The sequence below is a fragment of the Oncorhynchus mykiss genome, chromosome 17 (assembly GCF_013265735.2).
Source record: "Oncorhynchus mykiss isolate Arlee chromosome 17, USDA_OmykA_1.1, whole genome shotgun sequence".
NCBI lineage: Eukaryota > Metazoa > Chordata > Actinopteri > Salmoniformes > Salmonidae > Oncorhynchus > Oncorhynchus mykiss.
In genome coordinates, this window is record NC_048581.1 from 54,361,914 (window position 1) to 54,385,195 (window position 23,282).

General features: G+C 43.4%; 1 protein-coding gene across 1 annotated transcript; it reads left to right on the top strand.

Annotated features, from left to right (window-relative positions):
• Nucleotides 1-1,272: 1,272 nt before the first annotated feature.
• LOC110494103 (solute carrier family 2, facilitated glucose transporter member 11) lies at nucleotides 1,273-22,233 on the top strand. Its single transcript, XM_021568824.2, has 12 exons — nucleotides 1,273-2,089; nucleotides 14,203-14,301; nucleotides 14,523-14,683; nucleotides 14,779-14,903; nucleotides 15,034-15,163; nucleotides 17,019-17,167; nucleotides 17,382-17,569; nucleotides 18,904-19,014; nucleotides 19,339-19,440; nucleotides 21,031-21,106; nucleotides 21,251-21,378; nucleotides 21,986-22,233. Exons 1-12 carry the CDS (start codon nucleotides 2,066-2,068, stop codon nucleotides 22,178-22,180), a joined length of 1,488 nt encoding a protein of 495 aa, XP_021424499.2. The 5' UTR covers nucleotides 1,273-2,065; the 3' UTR covers nucleotides 22,181-22,233.
• Nucleotides 22,234-23,282: the final 1,049 nt, after the last annotated feature.

Here is a 23,282-nt window from a genome sequence, read left to right on the forward strand (position 1 = left end):
CTTTTTCCACATTTTGTTATGTTACAGCCTTATTCTAAAATGGATTAACAAAACAAATCAGCAATCTACACACAATACCCCCATAATGACATAGCGGGTTTTTCAAAATTTTTGCAAGTATATTAAAAATACTATATTTACGTAAGTATTCAGACCCTTTGCTATGAGACCCGAAATTGAGTTCAGGTGCATCCTGTTTCCATTGATCATCCTTGAGATGTTTCTACAACTTGATTGGAGTCCACCTGTGGTAAATTCAATTGATTGATCATGATTTGTAAAAGCACACACCTGTCTATATAAGGTCCCACAGTTGACAGTGCATGTCAAAGCAAAAACCAAGCCATGAGGTTGAAGGAATTGTCCCTAGAGCTCCGAGACAGGATTGTGTCGAGGCACAGATCTGGGGAAGGGTACCAAATAATTACTGCAGCATTGAAGGTCCCCAAGTACATAGTGGCCTCCATCATTTGTAAATGGAAGAAGTTTGGAACCACCAAGACTCTTCCTAGAGCTGGCAGCCTGGCCAAACTGAACAATCGGGGGAGAAGGGCCGTGGTCAGGGAGGTGGCCAAGAACTCGATGGTCACTCTGAATGAGCTCTAGAGTTCCTCTGTGGAGATGGGAGAAACTAGAAGGACAACCATCTCTGCAGCACTCCACTACTCAGGCCTTTATGGTAGAATGGCCAGACAGAAGCCACTCCTCAGTATAAGGCACATGACAGCCCACTTAGAGTTTGCCAAAAGGCACCTAAAGACTCCTAGACCATGAGCAACAAGATTCTCTGGTCTGATGAAACCAAGATTCAACTCTTTGGCCTGAATGCCAAGCGTCAAGTCTGGAGGAAACCTGGCACCATCCCTACGGTGAAGGATGGTGGTGGCAGCACCAAGCTGTGGGGGTGTTTTTCAGCAGCAGGGACAAGGAGACCCTAAACACACAGCCAAGACAACGCAGAAGTGGCTTCATCAGTTCTCTGAATGTCCTTGAGTGGCCAGCCAGAGCCCAGACCGGATTGAATATCTCTGGAGAGACCTGAAAATAGCTGTGCAGCAACGCTCTCCATCCAGCCTGACAGAGCTTGAGAGGATCTGCAGAGATAAATGGTAGAAACTCCCCAAATGCAAGTGCGCCAAGCTTGTAGCGTCATACCCAAGACGACTTGAGGCTGTAATTTCTGCCAAAGGTGTTTCAACAATGTACTGAGTAAAGGGTCTGAATTCTTATCTAAATGTGATATTTCTGTTTTTTCTTTTTAATAAATTAATAGAAATGTCTAAAAAACATTTTTTTCTATGTCATTATGGGGTATTGTGTGTAGATTGATGAGGGGAAAAACAATGTAATAATTTTTCAAATAAGCTTGTAACCTAACAAAATTAGGAAAAAGTCAAGGGGTCTGAATACTTTCCGAAGGCACTGTACGTTTGGGAAATAAGTATAGAAGGACCAGCAGAGAAACTGAGTTAGATATCAACTAACTTATTACACAATTGAGACCCATGTCTGTTACTTCACAACACTAACAGGAAGTTGCATATCTTTATTTTGGCAGGAAAATATACCATCCGTCAGACCAAGGGCAGATAGTTCCTTAATCACTGACTACGTTGTTGTCCCAAAGGTTTTTGTAAACGAATGTATACCCATGCCAACAAAAATGATATCCTGTGGAGCTATATAAAAACACATACATATACAAGTTGAAAACAGCAAAAAGATTTGTGTGGCCATACTAAACAATTACCAAATGCAATACCTACAAACAGCTCTCAGGTAGAACACCTTTCTGCCTGCCCTCTCACTCCTCTGTCACTCTCTCTATCTTATACTCACTCTCTCACCCTCTATCTCTCTGTCTCTTTCTCTGTCTCTCTCTCATTCCTACCTTCCCTCCAACCTCATTCTCCCATCTTACCTCCTCTCCACTATAAGGCTCAATGATCAACCCAGTTGGCGTAAATAGTAACTATTTCAGGGACAGGGGCGGGTTGGTCGTGGGGATAAATGACCGTCTGCTCTCCTGTTCCAGTCAGCATCCCAGGGAGCCTCAAACAGAGAGATGAGAGAAGCACTCAAAAACCTGGTAGGAGCGCAGAACATCACTCACAAACTAACTGATCATGAGGCACTTGTGACAACTGCTGATGTTAAAAGAGCTTTATGAATACATTTCATTAACTGATGAGGCACACCTTGAAATTACTAATCCTTTTGTTATGTGGCACTTAGCCTATGTCAATGTTACAAACAATGTAGGCATATGCATCCAATTTGACTGTTGACAGTAATATCAAACTTGAATCATGTCTGTGTACTGTATACCCTAATGTTGCCCTTTGTTTGGAGTGAACAGGGATTGACATTAAGGTCTGAAAGGCACTTCTCCATTGGACAAGTCAGCAGTATTTTGTTGGTCACTTCTCTCTTGCACGAAAATTTTATTTTCACACAACATTGTCAGAACCTGTTGGTCACTTAAGTAAACAACAGGGAGGAAGCAGAAACACATGTTTTACTGGCCTGCAGGGCTATGTCGAATGCACAACATTTGCATGAGTTCTGGTTATAAATGTATTTTCAAGATGTCGACACATTCTGCTCGCCCAGACCAAAAGTTATGCTTCCAGTGTTGCAGACTTTTAAAGCCAAAAGGTTCAAATAGTCTCACCACAAAAACAGGCTTTTGCTATTAAACCGTCCAAAACAAGTGTATTGGTGTCAATTACAAGCGATGTGGTCGCCTGTTATTCCTCTACACGAGTTGAAAACTTGTGTAGTGTCACAGGAAAAGTTTGGCTCGTAAATCAGGCCATATTAACGCTTGTTATTATTATTTTCCACTTCATTTTTTAAACTGTCAAATCTATTTTTTTAACTTGATCTTCTCACATGTCCGTTGTGCATTTCTAGGTAACTATATCGCCTGTTTCAATTACTCTTGTTGTAAACGCCTGTTATGTATTTTGATACTTGATCTTTACACCTGTCCATTGAGGATTTACAGGTGAATAGATCGCCTGTCTTCTGTACATGAAGATACATGTCCTTTCCTTTCCTAGCTCTCTTTCCTCCTTTCCTTTCCTAATTTTCTTTCCTAACAAATTATCTTCTTCCTATCATTTCCTGAGCTTTCTTTCCTCATTTTCTAGCTCCCTTTTAGGGATGGGCATGAGTAATCGAGTAAACGGATGTCAAAGATCGATCTTTAACCAGAGATTTTGTTTAATACTGTAAAACTATTTGGTGGAATGTGCTTTGTGACTGCTTGAACGGACAAGTGCAATTTTGTCTTGAAGATAACGTTAATTTGCTTTGACTCTAGGGTTCCATTTATACATGCACATTTGCAGACCCAGCAAAAATGAAACCAAGCCAGTTTAAATGGAAAATAGACGCAAAGCAATTATTCCACATTTGCAGCTCGTGTTGGAACACATATTTTCCTACTTCAATCAACCAGTCCATTTTTTATTTGTGATGAAGCTGTCGTCATTTGGCAAGGAATGTAGCTTGTGTATCCCATTAGTTAGATGGGATACATCTAACTGATGTATTTATAGGCATTTCTGTAGTCCTAACGGGAGCTTGTGTGCACACTCAGCATGCCTGTGTGGAGTGAGCAGTCGGAGCGCAATTGAGTGAATGGGACATGTAGGGAAAAGGGAATTTAGGGAGAAGAACGGTGTGATGCTTGGCTTGAAGCTCCTTTGCGAACTGCTGGTGCCTTTTAGAATGGGTTAGCCTAGGCTATAACCCCCCTAAACGTAAACAGGTTCCACACTGAAAATATGCAAAAACATTAGTTTGATAAAGACAAAGAGTGTGTTTTCATCAGAATCATTAAGCATATGCCTACTCGCCAAACGGATGTCCTGTTCGTAATTCATCTCCATGCAGTGTTCAATGCTGAATTCAAATTAAATATTATAGTTCACATAAACATATTTAGCAGATTATTGCTGGTGTAGTGAAATGCTTCTTCCTAGCTCCAACAGTGCAGTAATATCTAGAAATACACAAGTCTAAAAGTAAAATAATGCAATTCCAAAATATAGAATATATGTAAATATATGGATGGGATGTATAAACATTATGGACAGTATGTGGATAGAATATGTAGTATATCTGAAGAATAAGTGTGACACGAGCCTAGGGTCCTGAGATCCTCAAAAGGTTCTACACCTGCAACATGAGAGCATCCTGACCGGTTGCATCACTGCCTGGTACGGCATTTGCTCGGCCTCCGACCGCAAGGCACTTCGGAGGGTAGTGCGTACAGCCCAGTACATCACTGGGGCAAATCTGCCTGCCATCCAGGACCTCTACACCAGGCGGTGTCAGAGGAAGGCCCTACAAATTGTCAAAGACCCCAACCACCCCAGTCATAGACTGTTCTCTCTACTACCACATGGCAAGCGGTACCGGAGGGCCAAGTCTAGGACAAAAAGGCTTCTCAACAGTTTTTACCCACAAGCCATAAGACACCTGAACAGGTAACCAAATGGTTACCCGGACTATTTGCATTGTGTGCCCCACCTCCCCCCAACCCCTCTTTTACGCTGCTGCTACTCTCTGTTTATCATATATGCATAGTCACTTTAACTATACATTCATGTACATACTACCTCAATTGGCCCGACCAACCAGTGCTCCCGCACGTTGGCTAACCGGGCTATCTGCATTGTGTCCCACCACCCGCCAACCCCTCTTTTTACTCTACTGCTACTCTCTGTTCATCATATACAGTGGGTCAAAAAAGTACTGTATTTAGTCAGCCACCAATTGTGCAAGTTCTCCCACTTAAAAAGATGATAGAGGCCTGTAATTTTCATCATAGGTACACTTCAACTATGACAGACAAAATTAAGAAAAAAAATCCAGAAAATCACATTGTAGGATTTTTAATGAATTTATTTGCATATTATGGTGGAAAATAAGTATTTGGTCACCTACAAACAAGCAAGATTTCTGGCTCTCACAGACCTGTAACTTCTGTCCTTTGACAGGTCTTTGGTCTTGGCCATAGTGGAGTTTGGAGTGTGACTGTTTGAGGTTGTGGACAGGTGTCTTTTATACTGATGACAAGTTCAAACAGGTGCCATTAATACAGGTGACGAGTGGAGGACAGAGGAGCCTCTTAAAGAAGAAGTTACAGGTCTGTGAGAGCCAGAAATCTTGCTTGTTTGTAGGTGACCAAATACTTATTTCCCACCATAATTTGCAAATAAATTCATAAAAAATCCTACAATGTGATTTTCTGGATTTATTTCTTCTCGTTTTGTCTGTCATAGTTGAAGTGTACCTATGATGAAAATTACAGGCCTCTCTCATCTTTTTAAGTTCTAGAACTTGCACAATTGGTGACTGACTAAATACTTTTTTGCCCCACTGTATGCATAGTCACTTTAACCATACCTACATGTGCATACTACCTCAATAAGCCTGTCTAACCGGTGTCTGTCTGTATATCGCCTTGCTACTGTTATTTTCAAATGTATTTTTAGTGTTGTTTTATTTCTTTACTTACCTACATACACACACACACACACACAAACATACCTTTTTTTTTGCACTAGAGCCTGTAAGTAAGCATTTCACTGTTATATTCGGTGCACGTGACAAATAAACTTTGATTTGATTTGAATACGTAGGACAGAATAGTATATATACAGCAAAAGTTGAATAGGATGGACCATAAGTAAACATTATTCCATTTTTATTTTGGAAAAATGTTTGATCCTATTTTAAACTGATATATCATTGGTTTTTTTTTACTATAAATTAGATGTGTCTTGACTGTGACAACGGCTCGGGTAATAAGAGCGTCTTGTCTTCTAAATTAACAAAGCAAGGCTATTACACAGCCACAAGCTTCTACAAGCAAGCGCCACTGCTGAGGTTACTGCCTTTTTTAACATGGTGTTCTGAGATATAATATCGACATTATGGTTTCAATGAATTCATCTTAAACGCCACTTGCTTTTTTATTGACTGAATATATATGGGGCAATTTAGCAATTAGGATTTGTTGTCTGTAATGGTTATGATACATGTTGCATTGTTGCAACCTGTTGGCATATACTGTAGATAAATCCGCAAATATGTTTTTTCCATTTGAGTATTCCAGCACTCTAAAAAAAAAAAATGTGAGTAGTTAGCAGTCAAAAAAATCCCTACTCCCTTTCCTCCTTTCCTTTCCACCTTTCTTATCTCCATTTCCTCCTTTCCTTTCCTAGCTCTTTTGGGTAGTTTTGCTTCCTTGCTCCTTTCCTTCTTTCCTTTTCTTTCTAAGCTTTCTGAGCTTCCTTGACTTGCTCCCTTTTTTTGTCTTCTAGATTCCTTTCCTTCTTTCCTATCCCCTTTCCTCCCCTCCTTTCCTAGCTCTTTTTCATCCTTTCCTTTTGTAGCTTAATTTCCTCCTTTCCTAGCTCACTTTCCTTATTTCCTTTCCTATCTCCTTTTCCTCTTCTCCTTTCCTACCTCAATTTCCTCATTTCCTATTCTTCCTCCTTTCCTTTCCTTCTAACCATTCTATGCTTCCTTTACAAGCCCCATTTCCTCCTTTCCTAGTTTGTTTTCCACATTTCCTAGCTCCCTTTCTTTGATCCTTTCCTCCCCTCCTTTGCTTTGCTAGCTTTGTTTCCTGCTATCCTTTCCTAACTAATTTTCCTTCCCTTGCTTCCTTTCCTTTCCTCCTTTTCCTAGCCCCCTTTCTGTTCCTCCTTACCTAGCTTCATTTCCTTGCTCTTGTTCTTTCCTCCCATCCTATCCTTTTCTAGCTCCCTTTCCTCCTATCCTGTCCTAGCTCCCTTTCCTAATTTTCTTTCCTCATTTCCTAGAATGGATTAAAGTGAGCTAGAAAAGGAGGTAAAGGAAGCTAGGAAAGGATAGGAGGAAGGAAAGGGAACTAGGAAAGGAGGAGAGGAAAGGAAGTAAATGGAAAAGCTAGGGAAGAAAAGGGAGCAAGGAAAGTATAGGAGGAAAGGAAAGTAGCTATGAGAGGAAATTAGATAATGAATAATAATGATAATAATAATGATAGATAATGAAGGAAGCTAGGAAAAGGAAGGAGGAAAGGAAGCTGGGAAAGTAAAGGGAAGAAATTGAGCTAGAAAAAGAAATAAGGAAAGAGAGCTAAAAAAGGAAGGAAAGAAAGAGAGCTAAGAAAGGATGGGTGGAAATGCCGCTAGGAAAGGAAGTTAGGAAAGGAAAGGCAGAAAGATTGATAGGAAAGGACAGGAAATGAATCTCAGCATGGATAGGAGAAAAGGAAAGGAATCCCATACAAGTCATGGTATCGATATTAGCATTTTTTGCATTATGCTCTAATTAACCAATAAAGCACGAGGGAGTGTGGTATATGACCAATATACCACTAAGGCCTGTTCTTTGAGCGACACAACGCGGAGTGCCTGGATGCAGCCCTTAGCCGTGGTATATTGGCTATATACCACAAAGCCCAGAGGTGCCTTATTGCTATTATAAACTGGTTACCAACCTTATTAGAGCAGTAAAAATAAATGCTTTGTCATACCTGTTGTATATGGTCTAATATACCACAACTGTCAGCCAATCAGCATTCAGGGCTCGAACCATCCAGTTTGTAATCATCTATAAGTGACTTTGTCAGCTTTACACTCAATTTTAGAGCTTGGTGCTTCACAATCAATTTTAGATCGTTTTGGATGATTTGGACATCATGCACGAAATATGTCATGTACTGTCATGTTGTGTCTTGTTTCTGTCCTTTCCCTTCACCCTGTCTCCCTCTGCTGGTCGTTATTAGGTTACCTTTTCTCCCCCTCTTTCCCCCAGCTGTTCCTTGTCTCCTCCTAACTACCTCGTCACCCCTTTTCCCACCTGTTCCCTTTTTCCCTCTGATTAGTCCTCTATATCTCTCTCTGTTTTTCCTCCTGTCTTTGTCGGATTCTTGTTTGTGTTATTCATGCCTGAACCAGACTATCGTCATGTTTGCTGCAACCTTGTCCTGTCCTGTCGGAATCTGCCGGTCCATCTGAGCCTACCTATGTTTTGTCATTAAAGAAGCTCTGTTTACGTTAATTCGCTTTTGGGTCCTCATTCACGCACCTTAACAGAAGAATCCGACCAAGAATGAACCCAGCGACTTCGGATCCTCTCCACTCAGCCGTCGAGATCCAGGGAGCGATGCTAGGCAGACACGAGCAGGAATTGTCTGCTGCTCGACATGCCGTTGAGACCCTGGCCACCCAAGTCTCCAACCTCACAGAACAGGTTCACCATCTCCGCCTCGATCCACCGGCCACTTCCAGGGCTTTCGAATCTCCGGAGCCCAGAATCAATAACCCGCCGTGTTACTCTGGGGAGCCCACTGAATGCCGCTCGTTCCTCACCCAGTGTGATATTGTGTTTTCTCTCCAGCCCAACACTTACTCCAGGAGCACTGCTCGTGTCGCCTACGTCATATCTCTCCTTACTGGACGGGCTCGTGAGTGGGGCACGGCAATCTGGGAGGCAAGGGCTGAGTGTACTAACCAGTATCAGGACTTTAAGGAGGAGATGATACGGGTTTTTGATCGATCTGTTTTTGGGGAGGAGGCTTCCAGGGCCCTGTCTTCCCTATGTCAAGGTAATCGATCCATAACAGACTACTCTATTGAGTTTCGCACTCTTGCTGCCTCCAGTGGCTGGAACGAGCCGGCTTTGCTCGCTCGTTTTCTGGAGGGTCTCCGCGCAGAGGTAAAGGATGAGATTCTCTCCCGGGAGGTTCCTTCCAGCGTGGATTCCTTGATTGAACTCGCTATTCGCATTGAGCGACGGGTTGATCTTCGTCACCGAGCTCGTGGAAAGGAGCTCGCGTTCTCCGTTGCCCCCCTCTCCGCATCACTACCATCTTCCTCTGCCGGCTCGGGTGCTGAGCCTATGCAGCTGGGAGGTATCCGCATCTCGACTAAGGAGAGGGAACGGAGAATCACCAACCGCCTCTGTCTCTATTGCGGTTCTGCTGGTCATTTTGTCACTTCATGTCCAGTAAAAGCCAGAGCTCATCAGTAAGCGGAGGGCTACTGGTGAGCGCTACTACTCCTGTCTCTCCTTCAAGATCCTGCACTACCTTGTCGGTCCATCTACGCTGGACCGGTTCGTCAGCTTCCTGCAGTGCCTTAATAGACTCTGGGGCGGAGGGCTGTTTTATGGACGAGACCTGGGCTCGGGAACATGACATTCCTCTCAGACAGTTAAGGGAGTCCACGGCCTTGTTCGCCCTGGATGGTAGTCCTCTCCCCAGGATTCAGCGTGAGACGCTACCTTTAACCCTCACTGTTTCTGGTAATCATAGCGAAACCATTTCTTTTTTAATTTTTCGTTCACCTTTTACACCTGTTGTTTTGGGCCATCCCTGGATAGTTTGTCATAATCCTTCCATTAATTGGTCTAGTAATTCTATCCTCTCCTGGAACGTCTCTTGTCATGTGAAATGTTTAATGTCTGCTATCCCTCCTGTTTCCTCTGTCTCTTCTTCACAGGAGGAGCCTGGTGATTTGACAGGGGTGCCGGAGGAATATCACGATCTGCGCACGGTGTTCAGTCGGTCCAGGGCCACCTCTCTTCCTCCACACCGGTCGTATGATTGTAGTATTGATCTCCTTCCGGGAACCACTCCCCCCCGGGGTAGACTATACTCTCTGTCGGCTCCCGAACGTAAGGCTCTCGAAGATTATTTGTCTGTAGCTCTTGCCGCCGGTACCATAGTCCCCTCCTCCTCTCCCGCCGGAGCGGGGTTTTTTTTTGTTAAGAAGGACGGGTCCCTGCGCCCCTGCATAGATTATCGAGGGCTGAATGACATAACAGTGAAGAATTGTTATCCGCTTCCTCTTATGTCTTCAGCCTTCGAGATCCTGCAGGGAGCCAGGTTTTTCACTAAGTTGGACCTTCGTAACGCTTACCATCTCGTGCGCATCAGGGAGGGGGACGAGTGGAAGACGGCGTTTAACACTCCGTTAGGGCACTTTGAATACCGGGTTCTTCCTTTCGGCCTCGCTAACGCTCCAGCTGTCTTTCAGGCATTAGTCAATGATGTCCTGAGAGACATGCTGAACATCTTTGTTTTCGTTTACCTTGACGATATCCTGATTTTTTCACCGTCACTCCAGATTCATGTTCAGCACGTTCGACGTGTCCTCCAGCGCCTTTTAGAGAATTGTCTTTTTGTGAAGGCTGAGAAGTGCTCTTTTCATGCCTCCTCCGTCACTTTTCTCGGTTCTGTTATTTCCGCTGAAGGCATTAAGATGGATCCCGCTAAGGTCCAAGCTGTCATTGATTGGCCCGTCCCTAAGTCACGCGTCGAGCTGCAGCGCTTTCTCGGCTTCGCAAACTTCTATCGTCGTTTCATCCGTAATTTCGGTCAGGTGGCAGCTCCTCTCACAGCCCTTACTTCTGTCAAGACGTGCTTTAAGTGGTCCGTTTCCGCCCAGGGAGCTTTTGATCTCCTCAAGAATCGTTTTACATCCGCACCTATCCTTGTTACACCTGACGTCACTAGACAGTTCGTTGTCGAGGTTGACGCGTCAGAGGTGGGCGTGGGAGCCATTCTTTCTCAGCGCTCCCTCTCTGACGACAAGGTCCACCCTTGCGCGTATTTTTCTCATCGCCTGTCGCCGTCGGAACGTAACTATGATGTGGGAAACCGCGAACTGCTCGCCATCCGCTTAGCCCTAGGCGAATGGCGACAGTGGTTGGAGGGGGCGACCGTTCCTTTTGTCGTTTGGACTGACCATAGGAACCTTGAGTACATCCGTTCTGCCAAACGACTTAATGCGCGTCAGGCGCGCTGGGCGCTGTTTTTCGCTCGTTTCGAGTTCGTGATTTCTTATCGTCCGGGCTCTAAGAACACCAAGCCTGATGCTTTATCTCGTCTCTTCAGTTCTTCAGTAGCCTCCACTGACCCCGAGGGGATTCTCCCTGAGGGGCGTGTTGTCGGGTTGACTGTCTGGGGAATTGAGAGGCAGGTAAAGCAAGCACTCACTCAAACTCCGTCGCCGCGCGCTTGTCCTAGGAACCTTCTTTTCGTTCCCGTTCCTACTCGTCTGGCCGTTCTTCAGTGGGCTCACTCTGCCAAGTTAGCCGGCCACCCTGGCGTTCGGGGTACGCTTGCTTCCATTCGCCAGCGTTTTTGGTGGCCCACCCGGGAGCATGACACGCGTCGCTTCGTGGCTGCTTGTTCGGTCTGCGCGCAGACTAAGTCCGGTAACTCCCCTCCTGCCGGCCGTCTCAGGCCGCTTCCCATTCCCTCTCGACCGTGGTCTCACATCGCCTTAGATTTTGTCACCGGGCTGCCTTCGTCAGCGGGGAAGACTGTTATTCTTACGGTTGTCGACAGGTTCTCTAAGGCGGCTCATTTTATTCCCCTTGCTAAGCTTCCTTCTGCTAAAGAGACGGCACAAATCATCATCGAGAATGTTTTCAGAATTCATGGCCTTCCGTCAGACGTCGTTTCGGACTGAGGTCCGCAATTCACGTCTCAATTTTGGAGGGAGTTTTGCCGTTTGATTGGGGCTTCCGTCAGTCTCTCTTCCGGCTTTCACCCCCAGTCTAACGGTCAAGCAGAACGGGCCAATCAGACTATTGGTCGCATCTTACGCAGTCTTTCTTTTCGCAACCCTGCGTCTTGGTCAGAACAGCTCCCCTGGGCAGAATACGCCCACAACTCGCTTCCTTCGTCTGCGACCGGGCTATCTCCTTTTCAGAGTAGCCTCGGGTACCAGCCTCCGCTGTTCTCATCTCAGTTCGCCGAGTCCAGCGTCCCCTCCGCTCAGGCTTTTGTCCAACGTTGCGAGCGCACCTGGAAGAGGGTCAGGTCTGCACTTTGCCGTTATAGGGCGCAGACTGTGAGAGCTGCTAATAAGCGTAGAACTAAGAGTCCTAGATATTGTCGCGGTCAGAGAGTTTGGCTCTCCACTCAGAACCTTCCCCTTAAGACCGCTTCTCGCAAGTTGACCCCGCGGTTCATTGGTCCGTTCCGTATTTCTCAGATCATTAATCCTGTCGCAGTTCGACTTCTTCTTCCGCGATATCTTCGTCGCGTCCACCCGGTCTTCCATGTCTCCTGTATCAAGCCCGTTCTTCGCGCCCCCGCTCGTCTCCCCCCCCCCCCCCCATCCTTGTCGAGGGCGCACCCATCTACAGGGTCCGTAGGTTTTTGGACATGCGTCCTCGGGGCCGTGGTCATCAGTACCTAGTAGATTGGGAGGGGTACGGTCCTGAGGAGAGGAGTTGGGCTCCCTCTCGGGACGTGCTGGACCGTGCGCTGATCGAGGATTTCCTCCGTTGCCGCCAGGTTTCCTCCTCGAGTGCGCCAGGAGGCGCTCGGTGAGTGGGGGGGTACTGTCATGTATTGTCATGTTGTGTCTTGTTTCTGTCCTTTCCCTTCACCCTGTCTCCCTCTGCTGGTCGTTATTAGGTTACCTTTTCTCCCCCTCTTTCCCCCAGCTGTTCCTTGTCTCCTCCTAACTACCTCGTCACCCCTTTTCCCACCTGTTCCCTTTTTCCCTCTGATTAGTCCTCTATATCTCTCTCTGTTTTTGCTCCTGTCTTTGTCGGATTCTTGTTTGTGTTATTCATGCCTGAACCAGACTATCGTCATGTTTGCTGCAACCTTGTCCTGTCCTGTCGGAATCTGCCGGTCCATCTGAGCCTACCTATGTTTTGTCATTAAAGAAGCTCTGTTTACGTTAATTCGCTTTTGGGTCCTCATTCACGCACCTTAACAAAATATGCTAATATCTACACCACTTAAATGGGATTTGTGAAAACAGTGCCAGGGAAACTAAACCAAAGCATGGATTGCTGTCATACCTTGTCCATAGATTGCTTACAAGGTAAAGAAACCAATGTGTAATTTTATAATTCCGGTGGACTATTCCTTTAATGTTAAATACAATACCTGAAACATGCACTATGCAGAAATAGCTCCTGCATTTTCTGGTTGCTACAATTCTAATAGTTCACCTAATTTCAGTTTATTTTAAAAAAAATAGGCAAGTATAGTGTAGAGAGTCATTGTACCATCTAAATGCTGTGAAATATGTGTTTTCAGCTGTTTGAGACTGGTGTACAAAACTGAAAGTAAAAGACACAAAAAGAAACTTAAGAATAAGAAGCATAAAAATAGTGCACGTAGAACCGATCTACCGCTTCTTAGACTTGCTTCCAATGACAATGGCAGATCTATACCTCATATTTCTATGTGAATTTGGTCAGTTTTCTCAAAAGGTTGCATATTGCAGCTTTAAATGTACACTAAGTGTACATTTAAAGCTGTGTGAACGCTATGTGAACGCTATGATCCCTTATTGATGTCACTTGTTAAATCCACTTCAATCAGTGTAGATGAAGGGTAGGAGGCAGGTTAAAGAAGGGTTGAAATGTTTGTTATGACAACTAAGACATGGATTGTGAATGTGTGGCATTCATAGGGTGAATGGGCAAGACAAAAGACTTAAGTGCCTTTGAAAGGGGTATGGTAGTAGATGCCAGGCGCACTGGTTTGTGTCAAGAACTGCAATGTTGTTGGGTTTTTTCATGCTCAACAGTGTGTACCAAGAAAGGTCCACCACCCAAAGCACATCCAGCCAACTTCACACGGTGGGAAGCATTGTGGGAAGCATTGGAGCATCCCTGTGGAAACACTTTCGACACCTTGTAGAGTCCATGCCCCAACGAATTGAGGCTGTTCTGAGGGCAAGGGGGCGGGGGACATTTAAACAGGGGAATATTTGTTTGAAAAGTTGTTTGATGTACAGAAGACAGGTGGTCTATTCACCTGTAAATGCACACTGGACATTCACAACACGTGTGTAGTTTAATACCAGGCGACAACACCGCTTGTAATAGATACCAATCCAATGCGTTTTCAAGGTGAGACGATTTCAACCTATTGGCTTTCCATACCCAGTGTAGCCCCAATGTTAGGCTACTGGAATTCAGTTGTGAAAAATCACCTGCCAAATTGGGAAACCACAGAACAGGCTCAACTTGCCCGCCTGCCATAAATGCCATAAATTGTCCGTCTTTTACTTCAACAATGGGGATTTTAGGCTTACTGGAATTCTTTGCAGTTTTGTTGTTTTCAGAAAAAGAAAACAGCCCAGTTCACTTGCCCCAGGTAAAATGGCAACCATTAAGGTCAATCCCTGGTGTAGACATCATTTTGTATTCTAGGTGCGGTACTGGAGGCTTTACCTGTTGACGTTGGTATTGGGAATTGGGGGATCATTTCAATTGGGGATGCAAGTTTCCATCATGGCTTCTCCAGCTGAGGTAAGAAAGAATACTGACGGCCAGCTCTGAGCTCTGTAGTGTTCAGTATTTGCTGTGAGGAGCTAAGGGATCAAAGTTAATGTACACAATGCATAATATGAGTAATAACATATGGATCACAACATCTGGCCGTGCCATTGCCATCAGGAATAAACATATTATTCTTTGAGCCAAATCTCATTGGAGTAAACCAGTGTCTCTCCCTCTCTGTGTGTCTGTAGCACATCCAGAGCTTTGTGAACCAGACCTGGCTGAGGAGGTATGAGGTTCCAGTAAGCGATTCAACCAACATGCTCATCTGGTCTTTCATAGTGTCTGTGTTCAGCCTGGGAGGATGGGTCGGGGCTATACACAGTGGCAGCCTCCCTGTCACCTACGGCAGGTCAGACACTGTACACGATACACACACCCAGGAAGTGTTGTTTTCATACTAACTAATGAAGATACCCCTAATGTCTCTTCTGTCTGGATTTGCAGGAAGAAAGTCCTGCTGTTCAACAACATAGTGGCCCTCGTAGCCGCTGTACTGATGGTCTTCAGTCCCATGGCCAAGTCCTTTGAGATGATCCTGCTGGGCAGATTCCTCTATGGATATAATGCTGGTATGTGTCTGTTTTGTCTCATGTGTGTGTACTTTATTGTGAGAATGTCGGGGCAGCCCGTGGTACTAGTGTTTGTAACATCTCTTGCACCTTTCTACCTGGCCTCTCCCTCTCTTGCTTTCTTACTCAGGCCTGGGGTGGAACGTGCAACTGATGTATCTGGGCGAGAGTTCACCCAAGAAGCTGAGAGGATTCCTGACCATCACCATCACCATCTTCAGTAGCCTGGGGAAAGTCACGGGTCAGATTGTTGGAATCAAGTCAGTATCATCAATGTTATTATTTTTTATTTTTTTTATTTAACTAGGCAAGAACAAATTCTTATTTACAATGACGGACAGTGGGTTAACTGCCTTGTTCAGGGGCAGAACGACAGATGCTTACCTTGTCAGCTCGGGGATTCGATCGGTTCGATTCGATTTCGGTTACTGGCCCAATACTCTAACCACTAGGCTACCTGCCGCCCTGAGTACCTACCGTCCTGAGTCTTCTCCACTTTAGATTGAATCTACTCACTCTCACATGTCCCTGTCCTGGCCATTGGCATGTATTCATGATGCCAGGGGAAGCCAGGCTTCACCAAAAAATTGAACAAGAAAAAAACATATAAAATGATGGTCAAAAAGAGTATGATACTGTTGCCACGTAGCATTGAATGCAAGGGAAGCCTGCGAGCATTTGGCCTCCCTTGATATTTTTTTTAATACAATAATAGCGTTCAGCTAAAATGAGTGAGCTCATCTGTGAATGGTCCTGGAGCACAAAAAAAAGTATGAAGGGAAGCCAGTTTGGATTTGGCTTCACACCAATCACATCACATCAAGTCCAACGTTATTGACAGAAAAAAAAACAGTTGTTGCTTGTTGTGTTGTTATCCTCCAGTGCCTAGCTAGCCAGCTAAAATTGGCCCTTTCCTAAATTAGCCATGGATGGAGATAGGGATTTGGACTTGTCATTTTACTTAATTCTAAGTACTGGCCAATGATTATAACGGCAATTCTGATCCAACCACAAATTCATACATTGTGTCTCTGGCCTGAGAGGATGGAAGTTTAATATGTAGCTAAATTAAGTAGGCTAATGTTAAATAGCTGGCTAAGCGTTTGCCAATGAAAGGAAGTTAGGCTAGCGAGCAAGCATTTTAACCAGGTAGCCTAGGACAACAAAAACTAAAATAGTATACTGTATGACAGTTTCGTCAACATCAAAGAGAGGAGGATGGCATTGGCGTTTCTCTACAAGTAGGGTGAGTCTATATGTCTTTTCTAGTTACACACACACACACACACACACACACACACAGTCATCCGCACCATGGACTGCCACATGATATTTAGCTTATGTTGATTGGACTAAATAGTTTTGGGAATCTTTTAGTTGTCACTGTACTAGACTAAGCATAGGTGATTTGATGATGCTGAAATGGTGCTGGAATAGTGAAGGCAGCTCCTGTTTTCTTTGCGACTCTCCACTCTGTGGTTCTAAATCAATAGTTGTTTATTAGTCAGAAAATGTCGGAAACATTAACTTGCTTGTAACGGTTTGTTACATGCAATATGCTTTGTGGACTTCACCGGACAGAGGTTGCTCTCCGGTTTTGTGATGAAACAAAGGTGTGGTTTAATTTATTCTGCCACTGTGTCTTCTTATTGTCTCGACCTTAAGCCTATACTGTATATAACTGTGGCAAGGCGTGTAGGTTATAGAGCAAACAATGCAATTATCACAACACATAGGTTGTATTATGGCTTTTTTCTTCTGGTTTACCTTTCCCAGTGATTCTACCCACGCACCATTACTGGTCCTTGCCAAACTGAAATACAAGATTCTGATTATTCAAAATGTCATCATTTTGTGAGCACGACGTGCAAATTGTGTGAGACAATTGTGTGAAACACCAATAATATATTCGAATTTAGTTGCAGAACTTTGGCTAGAAAGTTCAATAATCAAAAGATGTAAATATCGGAATCAAACTGTAGGAGGAAAACACTCAGTATATTGGAATGGGTCAAGTCTCCCACTCACACGCGTGCACACACGCGCACGCACCCACACACACACACTATCTCACCCTCTCTCTGTCTCACTCTCTCTTTCTCTCTCTCTCTGCAGGGAGCTGATGGGTACCGAAGCCATGTGGCCCTGGCTCATGGCCCTTGGTGGCCTCCCTGCCATCCTCCAATTTGTGACCTTGTTGTTCTTCCCTGAGGCTCCCCGCTACCTATACATCGACAAGGGAGACACTGAGGGCTGCAGAAAAGGTATAGGTCCAGTCCAGGCATGGTCTATAACATTACATTACAGTCAAACACATCACAGGGAGGGGGGAGGGCTTGTCATGTTCTTGTTGTATTTATCATTTAATTACTTGATTTTAGATAATAAAGTATTTTAAGGCAATCAGAGAGAGTAAGTTTTCTATTGCTTTGATTGATCAGCAAATTATGAATCTTTGTGTGTGTGTGTGTTCAATAGCCCTGCACTGGCTGTGGCAGGAGCATGACCTGCAGATGGAGATGGATGAAATGGGGAAGGAGAGAGCGAGCATGCAGGGCCAGAATGTTAAGACCATTTGGGATGTGCTGACTTCTCGCTGTGTCAGGTGGCAGCTGCTGGTTCTGGTCATCCCCTGTGCCGGCGTTCAGTTCTGTGGGTTTAACGCGGTGTGGCCAATACCATTTTCAAACTATTATGCAGACTGAAATCATTATGTGCTTGCTCAGATATTTTCTTTTCACATTGTCCTCTCCAGCACGGTTCCAGCAACAACGTGGTGGTGTAACCAGGCCAGCGCGGTACAATTCAGCTCGGTCCAAAAGGGCAAAATATTGATCTACGTTCATGGCAATTATACGCTACCGTTCAAACATTTGGGGTCACTTAGAAAACTCCATGTTTTTGAAAGAAAAGCACATTTTTTGTCCATTAAAATAACATCAAATTGATCAGAAATACAGTGTAGACATTGTTAATGTTGTAAATGACTATTGTAGGTGGAAACGGCAGATTTTTTTATGGAATATCTACATAGGTGTACAGAGGCCCATTATCAGCAACCATCACTCCTGTGTTCCAATGGCACGCTGTGTTAGCTAATCCAAGTTTATCATTTTAAAAGGCTAATTGATCATTAGAAAACCCTTTTGCAATTATGTTAACACAGCTGAAAACTGTTGTGCTGACTAAGAAGCAATAAAACTGGCCTTCTTTAGACTAGTTGAGTATCTGGAGCATCAGCATTTGTGTGTTCGATTACAGGATCAAAATGGCCAGAAACAAATAACTTTCTTCTGAAACTCATCAGTCTGTTCTTGTTCTGAGAAATTAAGGCTATTCCATGTGAGAAATTGCCAAGAAACTGAAGCTCTGGTACAGCGCTGTGTACTACTCCCTTCACTGAACAGCGCAAATTGTTTCTAACCAGAATAGGAAATGGAGTGGGAGGCCCCGGTGCACAACTGAGCAAGAGGACAAGTACATTAGAGTGTCTAGTTTGAGAAACAAGACGCCTCACATGTCCTCAACTGGCAGCTTCATTAAATATAAACACCAGTCTCAAGGTCAACAGTTAAGAGGCGATTCTGGGATGCTGGCCTTCTAGGCAGAGTTGCAAAGAAAAAGCGTGCCATTGGAACACAGGAGTGATGGTTTCTATGTAGATATTCCATTAAAAATCTGCTGTTTCCAGCTACAATAGTAATTTACAACATTAATGATGTCTACACTATATTTCTGATCAATTTGATGTTATTTTAACAGACAAAAAAATAGATTTTCTTTCAAAAACAAGGACATTTCTAAATGAGCCCAAACTTTTGAACGGTAGTGTACATTTAATGTAAATGCATTATAATTAACTGATAATGTCATTCTGTATTCTTAATCAAACTTAAGAACTGTTCCAATTTTCCAGCTAAGCCCCCTTCTTGCTCTACATTTTCTCGTCGTTCTCCTTTCATCTCATCGTCTCCACAATTACCCAAAATGTGTTCTATAGATTTATTTCTACGCTTTTGACATCTTCGGTGAAGCTGGAGTAGCAGAGGACAAGATGCATTACCTGTCCATTGGTATCGGAACAACAGATCTCATCACCATCACTCTCTGTGTAAGTACCATACCATAGGTCGTATAGCAGAGAATAACATTACTGTCTGTAACTGAGCCGAGTCCTAAAAAATGTTTCAAATTGAGAATCTTGTTTGAATATGCTTTTTAGTCCAGGTCTAGGCTTAATCTGTGTCCGGATGACTTCCTTTCCCTTGACCTTTTCCCTTGACCAAGCCTTGTTGTCCCACAATCAGTATTTTTGTGTCCATAGATATACTCACAAATGTTAATAATATAAATGATATTGTTTTGTTTATGTAATTTATATTGTTTTGTTTCTATAATGTGTTTACAATACATTACGGGTTGTGTCGTGGGCCAGTCTCTGTTGATCGACCGTGCGGGCAGGAAGATGCTGATGGGCTATGGCTACCTGTTGATGGGAGTCATCATGTCCATCCTGATTGTTATGCTGTCTATCAAGGTAACTAACAGGTCAAATCCTCAGGGCTTTTCTGGGTAGTTCTTTCAAATTATAATAATATATGCCACCTAGCTGACATTTACTCACCAAGCTAAAAAACCCAAATCAACTTACAGTGGCAAGAAAAAGTATGTGAATTTCTGCATAAATTGGTCATAACATAATATCTTCATCTACAGTATGTCACAACAATAGACAAACACAGTCTGCTTAAACTAATAACACTCATAAAATTATACATTTTCATTTCTTTATTGAACACTGTGTAAACATTCATATTGCAGGGTGGGAAAAGTATGTGAACCCTTGAATTTAGTAACTGTTTGACCCTCCTTTGGCAGCAATAACCTCAACCAAACATGTTCTGTAGTTGCGGATCAGACCTGCACAGCGGTCAGGAGGAATTTTGGACCATTCCTCTTTACAAAACTGTTTCAGTTCATCAATATTCTTGGAATGTCTGGTGTGAACTGCTCTCTTGAGGTCATGCCACAGCATCTCAATCTGTTTGAGGTAAGGACTCTGACTGGGCCAGTCCAGAAGGTGTATTTTCTTCTGTTGAAGCATTTCTGTTGTTGATTTACTTCTGTGTTTTGGGTCATTGTCCCGTTGCTTCACCCAACTTCTGTTGAGCTTCAATTGGCGGACAGATAGCCTATCATTCTCCTATAAAATGGCATGATAAACTTGGGAATTCGTTTTTCTGTCGATGATAGCAAGCTGTCCAGGCCCTGAGGCAGCAAAGCAGCCCCAAACCATGATGCTCCCTCCACCATACTTTACAGTTGGGATGAGATTTTGATTTTGGTGTGACTCTTCAACAGAGATGTTAGCATGTTCCAGAGATTTCTGTAAGTCTTTAGCTGACACTAGGATTCTTCTTAACCCCATTGAGCATTCTGCGCTGTGCTCTTGCAATCATCTTTGCAGGACGGCCACTCATAGGGAGAGTAGCAACAGTGCTAAACTTTCTCCATTTATAAACAATTTGTCTTAGCGTGGACTGATGAACATCAAGGCTTTTAGAGATACTTTTGTAACCCTTTCCAGCTTTATGCAAGTCAACAATTCTTAATCTCAGGTCTTCTGAGATCTCTTTAGTTCGAGGCATGGTTCACATAAGGCAATGCTTCTTGTGAATAGCAAACGCACATTTTGCGAGTGTTTTTTATAGGGCAAGGCAGCTCTAACCAACATCTCCAATCTCGTCTCATTGATTGAACTCCAGGTTAGCTGACTCCTGACTCCAATTAGCCTTGGGGTTCACATACGTTTTCCAACCTACACTGTGAATGTTTAAATGATGTATTCAATATAGACAAGAAAAATACAATAATGTGTGTTATTAGTTTCGGCACACTGTGTTTGTCTATTGTTGTGACTTATACGAAGATCAGATCAAATTTGATGACCAATTTCTGCAGAAATCCAGGTAATTTCAAAGGGTTCACATACTTTTTCTTGCCACTGTATACATGTACATGATGTGATTTCTGATGAAATTGAACCCACATCTTTGATGTTGCTGGTGCCATGCCATAGAAGAAGGGCCAAGCATGAGATCCAATACAGTTCTTTGTCTCTCAACAGGACCTGTACTCATGGGTCCCGTATGCTAACATCGCCCTCATCTTCTCTGTCATCTGCGTTTATGGACTAGGACCTTGTGAGTTCTCAAAAAATGATAGTCCCCTCATGAGTCATATTTCACAAGTCTACACCTGTGGTCTGAGTGGTTTGTGGTTGTGGCTAGATAAGTGAGCAAACCCCAGACGGAGTTATTTGTCATGGTACTAAATTCTCTTCCTAGCTGGAATAGCCAGCATCCTCCCTGCAGATATCTTCCTGCAGGCCTGGAGACCGTCCGCTTACGTCATTAGCGGCTCCATCAACTGGTTAAGCCTGTTCTTGATTGGAATGTTCTTCCCCTTCCTAGTGGTGAGATACTTACTGGTCTAAGTCTTCATGCACACACTTGATGATTGGAACATACCCTTTTTTCACAATGGAAACAAATCGAGCCGAGCCAAGTCAAACTGTACTGGGCTGGCCTGGTTACATATCCACCATAATTGCTCGGACTGTGCTGGAAAGGGCAGTGTAAAAAGAAAACCTTCAAACGAGCATAGTATGGTTCAGGTCACCCCCTATAGTGTGAGTCAAGCATTAGAACACACTTGACATACTGTAGCAAGCAATAAGCCTGCATTTTACTGAAAAGAAAATAAATAAGATAAATGCTCATGGATTGTGGTAGACGGTTTCTGAAAGTCTTTCTTTTTTCTGTCATATGCAGGCTAATGGGCTACACGTGTCCCCTGACAGAGGGTCAGTGAGTTACTGTAGATCCTGGTCCCGGGGACCCGAAGGGGTGCACATTTTAGCTCTTGCCCTAGCACTACACCCCTGATTCCACTTGTCAACTCATCATCAAACTGTTGATTAGTTGAATCGAGTGTGCTTGGGCTCATCAGCGGCTCCATCAAGAAACACTGCTGTAGATCTATGGATCTGTTTAACATTGGTATTTGTGTGCCCCATGTAGGATGGACTGGGCCAGTTCTGCTTCCTGATCTTTGTAGCATACTGCCTCTTCAGCGCAGTGTTTGTACTCTACTTCATCCCAGAGACCAAAGGCAAGGGCATGGTGGAGATCATGGATGACTTTAACAAACTCAACTACAAGAACAGGGGAACAGAGACCGAAAAGGCTGACTTTGTTATGGCAACGAAATTTTAAAGAAATGTATTGAGTGGCTTGAGCGATATTGGTACACTCTTAGAAAAAAAGGGTTCCAAAAGGGTTCTTCGGCTATCCCCATAGGAGCACCCTTTTTGGTTCCAGGTAGAACCCTCTGTGGAAAGGGTTATGTTTGGATAGAAGTGTTAAGAGATGTACTTTGTTTAGTTGTTATTTTGAATGTGGCTTTACAGCAAAAAATCTGTCATAACGCTGTTCTTACATTCTAGTCAGGGGTCCTATATAGGGCTGTGGTGGTCATGAAATTTTGTCAGCAGATGATTGTCAAGCAAATAACTACCGGTCTCAGGGTAATTGACCGTTAATGAACATAAATACATTTAGCATCTCCTGGCTTCCACTCATAGCCTACAAGCCTAATGCAAACCTTTGGAACATCTACATTTAATAAAGTCTAATAAATCCATGAAATATTGCCCACACCATCACAATAAATCCATTATTTATTTTAGACAGGTCTAAAGAAACATGATATCAAGAAAATATAGTCTATTTCAGAAGAACAGAATAGCATACTCTGAGTTGTCCTTTTGTTAGGTCCTGATCTGGCTATGCCATTATTGCTGTGGGCTACACTAGTTCATTTAGCAGACAAGATTTGCTTAGAATTCCGTGGCATTATTCTATATTATTTCATAGTATGAAGAATAAAATTGAACATAGCTGAATAAAATAGAAATTATATTTTCTCCAAAGGATTTGAGGGAGTGTGCACATGTGGCTATTCTGTGTTGAGTGCTTAAGGAAACAGCTACTCCTATATGCTTACTTTAGAGTTATTTATGTTGAACTATTCTGTGCGAGTTATAAATATTCCAAACATAGTCTGAGACAGTTGTGGGATACGATAGATCCCAAATGAATACAACCACTATCATTAAAAAAAACTGTTTTAACCTATGAGCCTGACGCAACAGATGAGAACGTTAAGTTTAAAGGGTTGATAAACGATTGGGTTATTTCTTCACATTATAAGCGCAGCAATGCGCACACTATACAACGGATTTTGTAAAGCTGTATCAATTACATATTACCTTGCAATGAACATTTAAAAAAGTATATTCATATCAAATCAAATTTG